The sequence below is a fragment of the Atractosteus spatula genome, chromosome 7, assembly GCF_055471065.1.
Source record: "Atractosteus spatula isolate fAtrSpa1 chromosome 7, fAtrSpa1.hap1, whole genome shotgun sequence".
Lineage (NCBI taxonomy): Eukaryota > Metazoa > Chordata > Actinopteri > Semionotiformes > Lepisosteidae > Atractosteus > Atractosteus spatula.
Window position 1 is genome coordinate 31124539 of NC_142712.1, and position 17612 is coordinate 31142150.

Below are 17612 nucleotides of genomic sequence, written 5' to 3' on the forward strand. Positions count from 1 at the left end.
TTATTTCCGCACAATATATGTGTATATCCTGTACAGTATGCTACATTTAAAATGTTAAAGATTTATGAAAGAATCCAAACCACAGGCCAAATTAATACTTAATGATTAGATATTAATGATTTAAACAAGTTTTTAAAACTATGTTTTAAAGGGTGGTACTGTATACAACTGGAATAAAATGACAGTAAAACAGATGTTTAACTCATTTACTGTAAATTCTCTTAATATCTACTGTAAGTTAAAGTTGGTAGTTTTAGAACATTAAAACATATACAGTGTTGAACAGTGAAATGGGTCTAATATGTATGTTTGTATATTTTGTAAGAAATGTAGGAAGCACCCCTTTTGCTTCTCCGTTGAATTGTACTGCTTACAACTGAGAAAATGTTTTTCATTCAGAACTTGACTCTACAGAAGTACTGTACAAATCTTTTCATTGCAAAACGTAAGAATGCGTCCAGTTTTGCTTATTAAGATGGATCTCTTGTCCTACTATTCTGACCAGTCTTTTTTAGTTGTATTGTTAGAATTTGTGTATATTTTAGGGAAATAGGGTTCCTTATCAGGGGTGAATACTTTAAAATAGCTCCAGAGTTCAGAATGTTATACACACCTTTGTTAAAAAGGAAGAGATCAGTAACGCACAAGGAAGGATAGTCTGAATGGATTTTAACATTACTAAATTTGGATTTCTCTTCATCAGTAAATTGCTTGTTGCAATGTATGTTGCAAGTTAACTCGGCTTTTGAAAGTTTCAAGGAGGGATTTCTCTTCTAACTTTTTAAGCTCAATAAACTTGCTCCTGCCAATCTCCAAAAAGATGTCAGATGAATTTATTCATAAGTGCTGAACATGTACTGTAAGTCAGTGTTTTCAGTCCACTCTTCACTGACCTTCCTGGGTTCTTACATACCTGTGTTGATCGCCTTGTCTGGCGTGCCTGGCGAGACCTTGCTTTTCTCTGAGACTCTGCTTCTTCATCTCGCACTGGTGTCAGATATGGCCTGAAAATACGTTGAAAAAGGTGTTTCTTGTTTTGTTTAGCACAGTCATACAGCATGTAAACTGTTATTGCCATCAAATGCCTGCCATGGGAGAAGGGAGATGTTGTTTTTTGTTTTGTTGGAAGAAATATGGTATTGTTTTATTCTTTGACCATAATTTGAAAAAAATAAAATAAAATCAACACAAAGTTTAATTACCCAAAAGTGCCTTAGCTCATGCTGTTAAAACAGAGTTCATCACATTTACAGAGTCAGGCAACATTGCATTTCACGCTTTCTACCACACAGAATTAATAAGAATTGCAAACGCATATTTTCAAACCAGTACACTAAACCATTTATTAGAACATACCTGTCAGTTTTAAATATGTCAAATTTTATTGTGATTCTGATTTCACATTGTTTTTAGTCATTTAATTATAAAAACATAAACATTAGTGTTCTTGACCTAGAAAGAAGCAAATCAGAACTTGTCGTATTGATAATGAACACAGGATTGTTATCATAAGGAAAACCTATATGCAAAATGAAATTCTTATGTTATTAGTCTTAATAGAATCATTGTGAAACAGTAATTTGTTAAATGCTTTATATACAAGTATTTTCCATCCTGTTTCTCAGTTACAGGCATTTGTAAAAGTGTGGATGCTGAGTGAAAAATATTTAATTAAATTCCAAATTATTTTACATCTCCATTTTATGATTATTTTATTTCTGAAATTCTTTTAAAGTTTATTGATTCTGATCTATTTGTAAGGCTTCCAAAACTGGGAAAGAAAATAACAGGCATTTTGTTCACTCAGCTAAATGGTACATCTTGTTAATATTTTATATTTCACTGTTATTTACTCAGTTTCATGCACTAAAGAGTATGAGAGTTAATGGGCACAGGCACTGTGAAGACACTGATCTATTACAACATTTGAAAATGAGGAGAGGAATAGTATCAATCACTGTGATATGCAATTCTACCTCTTAGTCTGGGTTTTAAGAGATCTTTTTCCCACTAATTGTAATACCTCCTTTCCTCCCCTTTTTTAACTTGTCAGATTGTAGATGCAAAACCTTAGGGAGACAAACGACAGGGTGATGAATGACTCTCTTAAGTGGGACACACTAAATGTACTGCATTCACAAGTTAAAGGAAAACAAATCTGTGAGCATTTTGAAATTGAAGAAAAGGTTTGATAAATTTGTATGAGTTGTGCATATACTGTACTGTACATCTGAAAGCAACCTACAGTACATGTTCTAGATTTCAAGTGAGATTTAAAGTGGAGTAAGTCTCTAAAAGAACATATAAAACTTACACAGAGAAATCTCGATGCGTTATCATCATTCCCTACAGAGCAGTGCATACTTCTAAAAGAATAAACTCTTAAAATAGGAGTACTGTATACAGGCAACCAGACCAGACAACACTATCCTGAACATATCTTTCCTGCATCCTGATTATGCTGCAGGAATGTACTGGGCTAGTTTTCTCATTGCTCTTTCCACACCCCTGCTTAATTCAAGTGACACACATTTTTGAAAGCAAAGCAAGCTAAAACCCAAATGAGATCCTGAATCAGAGAGGAGGAATGTACTGTACCTGGTTATGCAGGCTTGCATGTCTGCTGCGAAGGTCAGGGGTGGAAGCAGGCAGACTTGTGGAAAGACTGCAGTGCTGGGAGCGGCACTCTGGGACAGATCAGACTCCAGCTAGGAGAGTGAACAGGAGATGCAAACCCCCCAGCACACACAGCAAGGAGACAGTCTGGCAGCAGGACACTTCCCTATGATACACTATCTATAAGTACCTGATACAAACAGAGCTGGTATTTAAAGGCATACAAGCTCCTTTTTCTCTTATTTCCTTTTCTAGTCACAGTGAAAAACAATGTGGTACAGTCCTACAGTCAAATCCTAGTTAACCTACTTTGGATTTTTCACACAGGGGAGTTCTCAGTGCTTCAGGCAGCTGCCAAATTCTGCTCATGCTGTAAAACAGCTCTGTAGTTAAAGGGTGAACAGACTGTGAATCTAGGACAGGGCTGGGAAGAAAATGAAGGCACAGTTTTACACATAGAGTAGTGGGTGTCTGGAGCCACACAAGCTGTTGAAATTGTTTCTCTGAGTACCTCTAAGAAAAGGTTTAATAAGCTTCTAGTATCCATATGAGCCTGTAAACATTCTGCATACACTGTTGTTCCTTGTCCCCACTAAACCTAATTTCTGTGAAGAAATAAGCAATGTTTGTTTAAATAACATTACTGTGTTTGTAACATACCAGTCCTATAAATCAATGGGTACCCACCACCCCCATGTCAGAAACTATTTAGAATCATTTTGTACTACATCTTATTTGGTTTTGTTTTGAAAGATGGATTAATCTTAAACATTTCCTTAAACATTACAAAAAGACAATGGAAATTCATTACAGTATCACCCACCTCTGTTCAATTGCATATGAATCACTATTCTCTGTATCAGTTGATAGACAAATCTCTCCATCATCTTAAGAGTTACATATGTTGTTCTTTAATCCCATTTACACATGAACTTATTTTTAATCAGATAAGATAAGATAACTTTATTAGCCATATACAATTTCTTGCATTAGGAATTTGTCTTTTTGCATACCCCAGCTTGCCCCCTGTGAGACACACAGGCACGGAGAGAGAAGCTTGGGGACAGAGCGCAGGGTCATCCTTTATACGGCACCCCTGGAGCAGCTGGGGTTAAGGGCCTTGCTCAGGGGCCCAACAGAGTAGGGCGCGGAATTTAAACCAGCAACCTTCCAGCCACAGGTGCAGATCCTTAGCCACAGTGCCCCACGTCGCTCTCCGCCCCTGTCCGGTATATTATTGAGAAAACGTGTGCCTGCTCTGTTGGGAATTGCACTTCAAAATTTAAAATAGCAGTCTTTCTGTAAAAAGCTGGATAAATATTGACTCCAAGGTTTACAAACTCTTGACTGTGACTTCTCATTATATTGTATTTCTAGTACGATATTACTCTATACTTATACACACAATTCCCAATTGACAAGCTCTAAAATTCTGAAGAAGCAGTAACACTACTTTTGTGCACATTAAGAATGGCAGCTCATTAGATCAAATTTATTTTCAACTAAGAACACTAAATAAAGTGTGTAACATCCAGACTTTTGTCAGTTCTTTCACCACTGCTGCTCCTAGTTTTCCAGCTGGGAAAGCTGAGTGGGGGACAAACTAATCTCCTGGTCTAAATGAGGAAACATGAACATTGCTTTAAGCTTTCACGAACCTCGAGCTGCCACATTGATTTTTATCTGCACAAATCCGCCCCGGCAGGGACTTCACACAGCTTGCTCAGGCTTCCACACAGGAAACTGGGAAGCTACTAAGGTATTAAAACTTTGATGACATGCTTCATGATATTTTTCGAAATACCCAACGAGCACTGTGTGCTTTTCAATCACGACTTCCTCTGAGTCTGGCTAAGGGGATGAACCTTTGAAGTGTCCGATATGCGGAGGGATCAAACTTTTCAGGAAATTCCCGTAACAGCATTCTTACTTCATGAGGAATAACACCACCCAAGAATTAAACGTATCAAAAAGTGTTTATTGAGTGTTTGGTCAGGGTGGGACAGTGGAGCAGTCCTGGGGCCCTGGCTTCAATTCTGAACCTTGGGTGCTATCTGCGTGGAGTATAGTGACAAGTTAGTCACAATAAAATCTAACTATAAATGAAAACTTTTCAAAATGTGGATAAAAGTAAGAATGATCTGTTAGCATTTTTTTGACTTCATAAGAAGGTAAATATTGAACTACATGTACATATGTGACTTTTTTTACCTTGATAAAATGGGAAAAAAAGGTTTGCAGTGTATAAAGTAACCTCATTTTGTTCACACAAAAGTCAGTACATTGTCTTACTGAATTACTTTGTATTGTTTGTAATCCTTTTTACTCAAGCTCAATAATTATTGGCACCCTTGATAAAGATGAACAGAAATTCTTGATAAAATAACCAGCAGAGATAAAGAGCTACTGTATATTTTATTTCCCCAGAAACTGGAAAACATCAGGCTTTTAATCTAACACAATTATTTCAAAACAAATGTTTTTAAATCAGTTATACTATTTTGTTCTCAAAAACACAGGCATCACAACTATTGGTCTCCTTTGTGTTTTTTACAAAAAAATCAAACAAAGAGAAAGCTGCAATAACATTCTGCTTATTTAAATACAACTCAGTCCTAAGGAACACACTTCCTGGTTCACCAGGTTCTAAGAAAGAGGTAACACAAATGATAAAAAAAAAACTTTTACCATCCATGACCATGGGGAATGGCTGGCTGTGATTGTTGATCTTCAGAAACCAGATAATAAATACAAAAAATACATAAAAAGTTAAACATACCAGTTAGCACAATTAGGGCAACAATAAAGAAGTTCAAAAGCACTAAAAGAGTGGTTATCCTACCAGGAAGTGGACACAAGGATACCTTGTCCCCACGCACAGTGAGGAAAATGATGAGGGAGGCAAACAAGAATCCAAGTGTCATGGAGAAATGCAGTGTCTGGTTGTGTCTTGGGGTCACCAAGTCTCCAAATCAATGGTTAGATGGTATAGTACATACTGTGCATTTCAACAGGCTACAGGGTTGCTAGAAAAGGCCCTTAATGACAACAACAAACAAATTGAAGCGGTTGGAGTTTACCAAATGCCATTGGGACTTTGATTGGAACCAGGCGATGTGGTCAGATGACACCTAAATTGTACTCTTTGGCTATTCATACCTTCAATATGTTTGGCGTCCGCACAGGGCTGCATACAAAGAAAAAGACCTCATACCCACTGTGAAATATGGTGGTGGATCGTTGATGTTTTGACTATTTTGACGCCACTGGCCCTGGATTCCTTGTTATGATCAATGACATCATGAACTCTACTATCAGGATATTCTGGCCCAAAACCGGGTTGCTTCTGCCAGAAAGCTGCAAATTGGTCACAGGTGGACCTTCAATGACCCTATGCACACCTCAAAATTGACAAAGAAATGGTTGACTGAAAATAAAATCAGTGTTTAGCAATGGCCGTCTCAGCTTAAAACCGATTGAAAACCCGTGGTCTGAATTGAAGAGGGCAGTCCAAAAGCATAGACCTAAGGACGTCAAGAATCTGGAAAATTTCTTCATAGAGGAATGGTCCAAGATCCCTCCTTATCTGCTATCTATGGAAGAGGAGGCTGCACCAAGTACAAACAGGGAATCCAAAATTATGACACGGATGTTTTTGAGGAAAAAAAAATACTATTACCCATTTAAAAACGTTTTGAAATGTTTTCATGTGTATTAGAATTAAAGCCTGTAGTTTCCCCTTTTTTGTGCATAACATATAGCTGATTATCTGTGCTGTTTATTTTCTATGCTTTTTTGTTCATCTTTATCAAGGGTGCCAATAATTCGTAAGTCCACTGTACCTTTGTACTGATTCTAATTAAAATTGAAGGTTAAAACAAAAGCAAACTTCAGCTGGCATTGCTGGGAAACAAAGATAGAAGTCTTCTCCAACTGAACTTTGATTTTCCCCAGTTTATAAGACAGTTCAAAGAGTGAAAGTATAAGAGCCCTTTCTTACAGCTTGATCTGTTGTTCAAAAAAGAGATAAACAAATGTCAGGAAACATGACTTCTGAGCTACAAGCTGACTGACACAAAGCATACAGCAAAGTTCAAAATTGAGCATACTAGAGTATCTGAAAGGTGTTCTCGGACTTTTAGTGCATTATAGTAGTGCATCGCCACATAAACTGGCAAAACGGAATGTAACTGAGCAATGTTCCATGTTATCAATGTTACTACAGTAGATTTGGTTTTCCAATAAATGTGAGTATCATTAACTTAAAGTGGAATTAATTTGACCAAATGGAGATATATACTAAACATAAGCTAGGATCTACTGTATGGGACACCACAGGAGACCAAACTAGTAGCAGATCTTGATCCATCAACAGAGACAAACTACCTTGTTTAAAAAAGAAAATAACCTAAGAAATGGGTTAGATTAATAAGCACCTAGCAACCAAGCAAGATGGCCAAACAGTTCCCTCTCATTTGTCAACATTCTTATTGAAAAAGTCTTGTTCTGGTGGCCATACTTGGGTGTTTCTGATGGAATGCGAAAAGCAACTTCCACAGGCTGAGTTATATGTGAAATTCAATGCAACATCAAAACTTTAAAATCATTACAGAAAAAATATAATTAAGGAGAGGACAGCCTGGTGTCACAGTGGTTAGCATTGCTGCCTCCCAGACCTGAGGTGCTATCTTTGTGGTGTTTGTATGTTCTCCCAATAATCATGTGGGTTTTTGATGGGTACTCTGGCTTCCCTGGCTTCCTCCCACAGTCTAAAGGCATACAAACTTGTTTCTGGGAAAACTGGCTCAGGTGTGAGTGTCTGTGTCCGTGTTTGTGTCTCCCCTGTGACCCTGAATTGTAAGAATTGGTTAAGCCAAGGTACTGTATATTTATATCATTACTGAAAGGAGAAGAACTAAATACAGGGTATGCTGAAGGTACTGCAAAGATGATGTGGTTAGTTATAAAAAATAAAAGCAGTAAAACAAACTGTAACTGAATGAATCGTATTCCCAATCCCAATTGTTGCTATCAATATTTTTACAACAAACTTTTTAAACAAATTAATAAGGAATGTCATGATAATAGCAAAGCATATTAATTGCAATTGCTCTACTTGTGCATGTATTAGAAGATTTTGAAACACACAAAAGTACCAAAAAGAAACCAACAGCCTTTGAAGTTCCCTGCTCAAGTAGAAACATTTTTTTTCCTGGTTTCATGCTGTAGAACAATAACTTCTCAGCTCCCTCTTGTGTTGGCTGTTGATATATTTTTTTACTTCACCCAGCTCACTTCAGAGACTTGAGCTCACACAGTGAGAAGAGTAAAAGCATATATAACAAAAGCAGAGGTCTTACACACAACACTTATTCAAACAAAATATGCATACTTGTAGTTGTGGTTTATTTTCATGAGGAGAACATATCATTCGGAATTAAAGCTTCCAAGTCCCTTTTGGCCCATAGAGCCCTTAAAACCTTTCTTGTCCCCAATACATAGAAATATCCATTTATTTAAAATTCCTCAAATGTTTTTTTTTTCTTTCCTTTTTTGTAACAATATGAAGCAGGGGAACATGGGGCCCAGCACCAAAATATGTTGTTAAGGCCACAAAATGTAACAGTGAGTTTTCACACTTGTCTGTACGATGTTCAAATTCAGAGCTCAAGACTAGCTCTGGTCCCTCAAAGCACCCAGGGAAGTCTGGACCTATGCTAGCTATGCTACTGTAGTTCCTCTAGGCACAGGCGATCCAGCTGGCCTTTATAGTGCTGGGGCCAGTCTCCCCAGCTCTGTCCATGAGCACCTTGAAGCCAGACTGACCGGGATCTGCCACTCTCACCCTGATTCCAGGGCTGGCCTGAGTCAGGCCCAGAGAGATGACAGGTAGCCGCGCTGCTGGTTCAGAGAACTGGACCAAGTGCTCCAGTGGCCAGGAGCACTCCTCACAGCTCATCTCCACCTCTCCAGAGAAACCTGACAGAAGAGATAAAAAAAAAGTGCTGAAGAAGACGGGTATAAATGAAGAAAAGCCCCTTCTTGCAGTCACTTGATTGTGTCTGTTGTAGAATCATGAAGCAGTGGCAGGTCCCAATACTCCTACAGGAAATTTTAAATATGAACCATATAGGGCTTCTGATTTTCAATGTATATCTTCCAAATATATTTATAATCCATGTCTTCTTTTAAGCAATTTTATTGTTTTTTTTCAGTGATCTCTGCATCCTAATTAAGAGAAAATATTGAATGCTACACAATTTGGGTGCTTTCGATGCATCATCTTTCTTAAACACTGGTTTTGTTATTTTCAGACAGCATACGACTACAGGGCTGTTTTATGCTGAATATATATTTTAGAAGATGTCTTTTCAGCAGGTGGAAAAATGACCAAAGTATGAAGAAAAAACAACAAATAAGATATGTGCTACTGTATATGACTCTAGGTTGGAGGAATGAAATTCAAGTAAAACAGGTTTGGGGGGAAGTGATCACCATAATGTATCAGCTGTGCTCCAAATACAAATAACATGAAACATCCAGAGGTTCAAGCAAGAACTTTAGAACAACGGGCCTTATGCAGTAACTAATGGAATGACGTGATTTGTAATAAACAAATCAAATTTGCTCAAAATAAGTGCCATTGTATAACACAAAACACAGAAATCCAGAAGCCCTATTAATTTAAGACCTCAATCTTGCAATAATTAGGACCTGAGTAACAATATGAAGTAAGGTCATATTATACCTTATTATATTATATTATATTTATCCTTCAAATCCCTCACACATTTGTCAGTAAGAAAAAAATTGGTGTATATTGTAATTATCACCTTAATGTACATATTTGTTATGGCTTCTTTAAATCATTGTCAGTCAGGAGAGTTGCATTTACATTTAGGGTTAAAAAATCATTATAACAGTTGATATGATTTTATTTTTTTTGCCCCATTTCAATTTTAGGCAAAACTACAGTAAAGAGAAAGGAAGAAATATCTTTCTTTAGCTCTGGAAGTAAAAACAGAACCAACATTCATTTTTTATAGGTACTCTTAAAACAGACTCACAGCTCTGCACAGTTGCACCCACTCTGGTTTCAAGCTGGTCCAGTTCCTGTTTGAGGTTCTCTACCTCGCCTAGGACTGAGGAATCATTCTGTTCCCTCTGCCCTGTGTTCTCCAGCCAAAAGAGAAGAGATTGTGCTCAGTGTGGACAGCCCCCTCCTGCACTGCATTCTGACTCACACTCACAAAGACATTTCAGCTGTGTCTTTCACCTTTTGTCCTACTCCAAGACTTGCAAAACACAAGGTATAATCAATTAGGAAATCAATTGCTTCACTGAAGACAGGAATGGCCAGATGCAGTCCTACGTGGTGGAGGTATTTTACAGATCTAAGGGTTAACTATAAATCCCGCTGGACAGTCTATCTGGTGATGTTGATCACCAGAGTCTAATGCCTTTTAGTCTAGTTTGTATAAAATTAACATCCCCCATATTGTACTAAGGCCAGACACTTTGCTTCAATCTGTTATGACAGCATCTGTAACGAGAGCAGAGTTAGAAGATTCTAAAATGCTTCTTATAACAAAAAACAAGAGGAGGCCATTCAGCCCTTCTAGCCCATTTGTTAGTTAACAGGTAATTCAGGCAAGAATCTCATTCAGATTTCTCTGTAGGGCTGTGGGATAACCATGAGTGACAGGGTCAGGAGTTCGTCAATCTGGGAGGACCTTGGAGAAGAGTCACTGGGGCATGGTAAGGGCCCATTGTTAAGAGATCCCAGGGCAGACCCAGGACATGGAGACTGTTGTTGGGGAAAAGGAAGTCTACTCTGCTCAACCACTGTCACCCTCACCAGGAATAAACAGTTAAAAGATGAAATGAGATCTCATCCAGTAGTTTCTTGAAAGAACCCAAGATATCAGCTTCAAATTAATACTTGGTCCTAAACTCCCGAAAATCTTTGCTTAATCAAGTGCCTCAGTTTCAAAGGAAGTTCCAGATAATTTCTACTTGTGTCCTCTGGTTCACGTTTCACTATTGATTCTAAAGATGTCACGGCGTTGACATTGTCAAAGGCTTTTCAACACCTGTCAGCCACACAAGGAAATACATTTTTCAGTTTGTAATCATGGAAAGAAACTATAATGTCCACAAAAAACGTTTTTTATAAAAATCAACACATGAGGAAGTGTCCCATTCTTTTAAATTTCTTCATGCATAAGTAATCCAAAAGTTATTATGGAGTATTTTTCCTCTAATTAATTTCATGGCGTATCGAAGCCAATCCAAATTGTAGAAGGAAACTAATGGAAATGTCAATGACATTTAATATTAATATTTTTTGTCTGCACCTTGCAGCACTTCTTTTGTCATGTTGAACAATTCTCATTAGCATACCAATGCTCAGTTCACCTGAATGACATTTTCTGAATTCTGGCTTTTTATTTCAAATAGTACCAGTTGATATTCTCCTGTTTTAAATGTATGCCATTGCTTAAAACATTTGTTTGTATAATTGCTTCTTTTTGTAACCTTGAAAAGTATTTTGAATGATGCTCAGACTTCAGTGACAAAACATTCCCATCAGTGTTAGAATTTTTCAGCTTTTCCTGCTTGGTTAGGCAGGTGCTTATGACTTGAGCTTCTGATTCACAAGCTGTCACATTCCATCAAGACACAGAACACTCCGGATGGGCGTGTCGGCAGGATCTGACAGGATCTGCCCTCAAACCATGAGAGACATGCCCCAGTAAGAGCAATTTTCGTAGCTTGTTATTCCAGTACTGTCACCATATTTTTTCCCTATGCGCTAACAAATGCTTCCTAAGCTTACCGAATTAAAAATAGTATACTTCTTTTATTATCTTATACCAAAGTTGTACTCATTCACCTTGCACTTGAGATAGATTGCATTTGCCTTCCTAAATTGTGAAGGGAATATAAAGCTTGCATTAAAACAGAGAGTTTTTGCTTTGACTTTTTGCTTTATTTTTTCACATATTAGTGCACCCGTAGTGCTATAAAACATCCACTTTTATTTGTAAGCTGCACTCCCATTCCAATATCTGCATGTTGTGTGGTGTGTGTTTTTATAGCACATACTATACAGTATATCTAAAGGACAATAATGATGGTTATTGTCCTTTAGATATACTGTATAGTATGTGCTCAGTCTAAATTATATCAAGTGAAACTGACGAGTTTTTAAAGAACTGTTCTTTAACTGCCCTAATGTTACATACTGTAAATGTTATGGAATCGGTGGAATTTTAAGTGGCTGTATTACCTGGCTGATCTGCTCCTGGACAGAGTCCAGCTTGGTTCTGAGCTCACTGTTGGTATTCTGGACATCTCTGCTCTGTTCAGCCAGGCTGCTCTGCAGAGAGTGCAGCTCTTCTTGTAGTGAAGTCCTCTGTGACTGAGCAACCAGCAGCAATTTCCTGACATACAGAGAGACACTACTAACAATTAAGCCAGTGTGAAGACCTAAAAAAAAGAACTGGATCCACTCCTGAGATAATGAAGGAAATGTACACATGAAAGAGAATGGTCATGCTTACAGTATGTAACAAAACCAATTAAAACGTTCTACAAAAAGGCACATACAGTACTATACCTTATATTTGTTAGTTCCTGCCCACTTGTATCCAGCTGAACCTTCTGACTCGCTGCAGAATCTTTCAGATTCAGAATCTCCTTGTTATGCTCCACCACTTGAGACGACAGAGTGTGAACAAGACTGGTATGTTGTTTCAACAAGGTCTCAAGATTTTCATTACTGCTAGTAAGCCCTTCTAGATTTTGGACCAACATGGAATTCTCATTTCGGACCTCCTCCAGCATTTGGTCTTGGGCTGAGAAAGTTTTCTCTAAAGAGTCCACCTTCCCGAGGTAATCTGTGACAGAATCTGAGAGGGATTTCAGTTTTTCTCCCTGCTGAGAGCTTGTGTTAATGACAATAGTGACCTGTTGCTTTAGCAAATCCAACTCTTTGGTCGTAACCTCCAATAGGCTCTGGAGTTCAATCATCTCATCTCTTGGGATCATGGTCTCCTGTAAGGCAGTTAGTCTAGTATTCATCTGTGTATGAAGTGTAGATACTCTGGCAGCTAGTTCAGAGGTTCTCAGCTCTTCAATAGTGGTGACTGACTTTTCAACATGCTTCTGCAACAGCCTGTGTTCTTCTTCCAGACTGAAGAGTCTCTGCTCATATCCCTCGGAGCTGTAAAGCTGTACAGAAATGTGCAAAGATACTGAAAGGTAAAATTTGGACTTCTGTCATTCATAATTTTTTACAGAATAGTAGCATCTATAGGGGGTTAAAGAGAACCCCACTGGTAAGAAAGGCCTCAAGCATGAATGCCTTTTAATGTATAAAATGGACTTTTTAACCAAAAATGCAAAGAGGGCTGATATACTATAAAACACAGACAAAAATACTTTATTACGTGTGAAGAGGCCCTTTCTGTCATATAACACTATTTTTTCCCATGTGAATTCACCTGAAGCATTTTTACTGGCTCCTAATGTGAATTATGTAACAAATTTATTTGCCAACACATTAAATATTTAATTTAATGCAAATTAAATATATACTGTATGCTGTATAGTATGTATAAAGTGAATACAAAGCAAAAGCATTCAGTACACGTGCAACAACAGTACAAACACAGCTAAATTAATGCATAGCACATGAAGTGTTTAACTGTAATTTTGTTTTTTTTTATTTTACCGTCTTCGTTCTGAGGTGCGTTTAATATTGTTTCTAATATAGTACTAACACTACAAGATAGGAAGAATTTAATTAAAAGGCGAAAGAATTAGTCATTTTTTAGCCTGACAAGACAAGCAAATTGGATTCAAGACCTCCTGTTCAATTTACTGTTAGTTTATTCACTTTTACAGTACTTCTTGTTCTTCCTACACCTCTTTTCTCACCTCATATAGCATTTGTTTTAAGGATGCTAGGCAAGCTACAGTAACAGCATTAGGCAGACTCCAAAGACTTCCTCTTGCAAAACTATTTTTATCTTGGGCAAGGAATAATTCTGATGCCCATGGTAAGGCTTTGATGCTCCTCTGCAGACATGCCGTAGCCTAAGGGTGTTAATGTCACAAATATATCATGCAACTTACAGTAGCTATACTTTACCTCATAGTAATGCTAGTGCTCATATCTCCAATAGTAACTCTCCTAGAGCAGTTCTAGTCTTGTATTCTCCCTCTATTCAATGGCTATCATTGTTTCTGTGTACATTTTATTAAACTTAAACAAGGTAGGTGCCATGCCCTAAGTGATATTACTCTGTATCAATGATTCATAATGTGAATGCATGCTGTTCAGTGAATAATTCAACGCATGGAGTAAACAATTCGTATTCACAATGTTCACAGCAAGCTGTTTTTTTAATCTATTGATTATAGATTATGTGCCGATAAAAATGAAAATAAATCTCTTAGTGTTCTGAGCATTTGAAAAGCTGAAGATTAAAAATGCTGCCTAACAGTTTACTTAGACAATTAAACCTCACTTGCACAGATCCTTGTTGTACTGTACATTATTATTCTAGGGGGCTGCAATACTGGAAAATGTCGGAATGTACAGAACAACAGTATGATAAATACTAGCACTCAAAGGCAGTCTAGCATGTTTAACAAACTGAATTAACTATGCAGTAAAAGGCTTGAAGGTTTGTTGCCTAACCAGGTACTTCCAGGTAGCTGTAAAGCTCTGAAGGCCAGTCTTTCTTTAGTTCTTTTCTCACTGTGTTCTTATGGGTTTCCTCTGAGCACTCTAGTCTGCTTCCACCTTCCAAGGACACACTGACCAGGTTAATTTGGAAGTCCCGAAACTGGGTGTGTATGGGTCTGCATGCTCATGTGTTTACGCATGCATACATGTCCATGCCATCCACAGTGGAATCCCGCCTTGTACCTGTGCTGACAGGATACTCTGGGACACCAGTGCTGTGCTTAATTACCGCCAGGCTGAGAATGGTACATTGGAAGGATCAGCTATATAGAGGGGAAATAATTTGCTTCAATATAGAGATATATTGTATATGTATCTGCTATGCAATATAAAGTAGGTGTAGCAATTGTTTTTTTAATTCTTTAAACAATAAAGGCATACATAGTCTGTAAACTGCACTGCATATTATTTACAAAGTGAAAGGTGTATTGCATTTAATCTATTTAGTACCTGACAATAGACACTAGCACTGTTTACAGTATATAACATTTGTAAGTAATCGTCAGTACTCTGAAAGCTCAGGTGAGGTTGAGGTAGGGCATGTTTCTAGGGAAGTTCAACTAGGGATGAACTGAGGAAGGCTCCACAGTCGAAACGTAGTGTCTCTTTTCTTTTCACATGGAATAAACCTTTACGTCTTTCTAGGAAGCCTAATAGCCACTTGGTAGTAAAGGTGGTGTTATAAAACCATTGTTTGACCCCCTAAAACTGTTGCTGGATTAGACTTACAGTTAGTCTTTGTGAGCACAAATAGCCTCTGTAAACGTGTTGCAGGTTCCTATTTTTGAATAGGGTGCCAGAGGTCACTATTTACAAAAGCATAGCTGTGGTCTATATTTAATGATCTCTGACCTGACAAGTGGTTTAAAGTTTCAGTTATTACAGATGCAGGGCACTATGAATAGCAAAGAAAATACTCCATTAAACCAATTCTGTATCATAGGGGAATGAATAATAAAACTATTTAAATTACATTGTATACTCTATACAGTATATTCCCTTTGCTGATTTTACTTACATTATATTGAACTTACCCAGAGATAAAGTAGCCCATATTCTGCACATGAACTTTCATGTATTGAAAAGGGTTCAATACGTTTAAATAATATGGTTGCAGCAAAAAACTTTATTTCATGTATTTTTTAATCTCTTGAATTTCATGCATATAATAAATACATTTAAGGATCTGAAAGGAATTGACTTGCTTTTAGATTCTGATTTTTTGGTAAAATCAAGTGACAATAACAGTTGTGACTGTGAGTTATCACTCACAGGATTTTACAGGAGCTTTAATTTAGCAACTGAATAATATTAGAATTATGCAGTTACTTGCTAAAACTGTTATACATTATATATAGTTTATATAACATACTGTATAGTTAGGGCAGGGCAGATGCATATTATGTAAATGTATAGTTTATATGAAAGTAAATACAAGTATCCTTTCTAATGTTTAAATAATATCTATACAGGGTATGTACTATTGAATACAGTAGGTTGTACTAGCCCTTGTGAGGATAAGGCTTAAAAATATTGGTATTGATAAGATACTGTTATTGGACTGCATAAAGTTAACAGAGCAGATCATAAGCTATGCTTTACAGTAACACCTCCACCCTGACACACCACCAAAAGGGTACAGAAATCCTAGATGTCTTTCAAGTTGTAATTACTGTAAAATACGATACCAGAAATTGGCCCCGTTGTTAAAATAATTGCGCTATTGACCCGATGACAAATTCAAGGATCCTCCAAGCTGTGATCTCTGATTTTAAAAATGGAAAAGCCGAGTTCATGCTGGTCAAACGATTCGCAAAATTCTAAGGAACTTTTTGACAGCCATTTTGAAATCCACCGTTATCTAAAAAATAATAACAATAACATATCTTTATGTTCCGATTTGCACTTTTATTTTTGGGCTAAATATTAATATGTATCCGGCACTGTAAATGTATGCTCACTGTCACTGATCATAAAAAAAGTCATCATACCTTTGCATTAACCTTTTGGACTTCCTCCTGGAGGGTTTGTAGCTGCGCTATTTTCAACTGCACGTCCCTGAGGTTGTCAGTCAGGTAACCTATGGTCTGGAGTTGCTGGGTGAAAAACCAGGCGGAGGTGACAACCCCGACTACAATCAGGAAGAATAAAATGATCACTGATGTATTATACTTTCCATTTCTTGGTCCCCGCTCGAAAGAGTCGTGCTTAAAAGAGTTCTCTTCCTGCCTGTGGTTAATTTTCCCCTTCCGATGCTTAGCTGTCATTTCTAGAAAATATATATTCACCCACTATGAACTTTTAATTGAAAGCGATGACAACAATCAAAATTGACTAGACGTATTTCCAATCCACACACTACTAGCTTTTGGAAATTTAATTTCTTAATTACATAACTTAATTGTCTGAACTTTTTTTTTTCCCTACACAGTCCAATGAGTACATTTGCCATTCATCTTACACCAGCAACCCGTGGCAGGTGGGACAGGCTGGAACACGAATAAAGAAGGGGCGGGTTTATCAAAACCAATTGGAGGAACGCAGTCAGGCTAGTTAGGGCGTTAAGAGATTGGACCCTGCCAATCGCGGTGTCCCGTTTGTACAGTGTTATCTAAGGAAGAAGACGCGTGCATGCTGGAGTTGTGTTTATTTTTGGAGTCCTGCGGTATATTTTTAAGCAGTGCTGGTGGGAGCTACTTGTTTATTGTTTCGTGGAGTGTCTCTAAGCTTGTATTCGACAGGGTTGCAAAACACGTACTGTACGAATGTTTATCTTTCTGTATACTGTATCTTTCAATAGGACGTTCTTGCAGTGAACATGACAGCTGACAGTACAGTTTGGTTCCAGTCGTGCTTTGCCATACTGTATATACAGTATACATACCTTAAGCGAAAATGATATATGGTCAAAAGCAGCAATCACCTCTCTTAAGCAGTAGCCGGGTCACATTCTTAATAATTGTGATCCAGCTACATTGTGCTCTACATATTTTGACATGTTACCACCTGACTTTTGTCTATTCTCTAATTTACCCAGTTATTATTTCAAATATATGGTTTTCATAACACAATGGTGTTGTTATTCTCTTGGTGGGTTTTTGTCTCATCACCATTTGGTCACATTTAAAGAGTAGATAGCCATTAACCTCACCAGAATTATATTATTGTCTGCAGGAGAATGAGGTATAATAAAGGAAAACACATGAACTGATTTCTTGAAGATAAAAAGGTTTCTTGG

The 17612-nt window shown here is 37.5% G+C and overlaps 1 protein-coding gene across 1 annotated transcript; it reads right to left on the reverse strand.

Annotated features, from left to right (window-relative positions):
* Positions 1–8147: 8147 nt before the first annotated feature.
* Positions 8148–16701, reverse strand: LOC148830779 (uncharacterized). The gene is made up of 5 exons (XM_088921323.1): positions 16366–16701; positions 12239–12852; positions 11909–12062; positions 9684–9792; positions 8148–8595 (listed from the first exon to the last, which is right to left on the reverse strand). The coding sequence occupies exons 1-5, from the start codon at positions 16639–16641 to the stop codon at positions 8357–8359; spliced, it is 1392 nt and encodes a 463-aa protein (XP_088777449.1). The 5' UTR covers positions 16642–16701; the 3' UTR covers positions 8148–8356.
* Between the last annotated feature and the right edge of the window lie 911 nt (positions 16702–17612).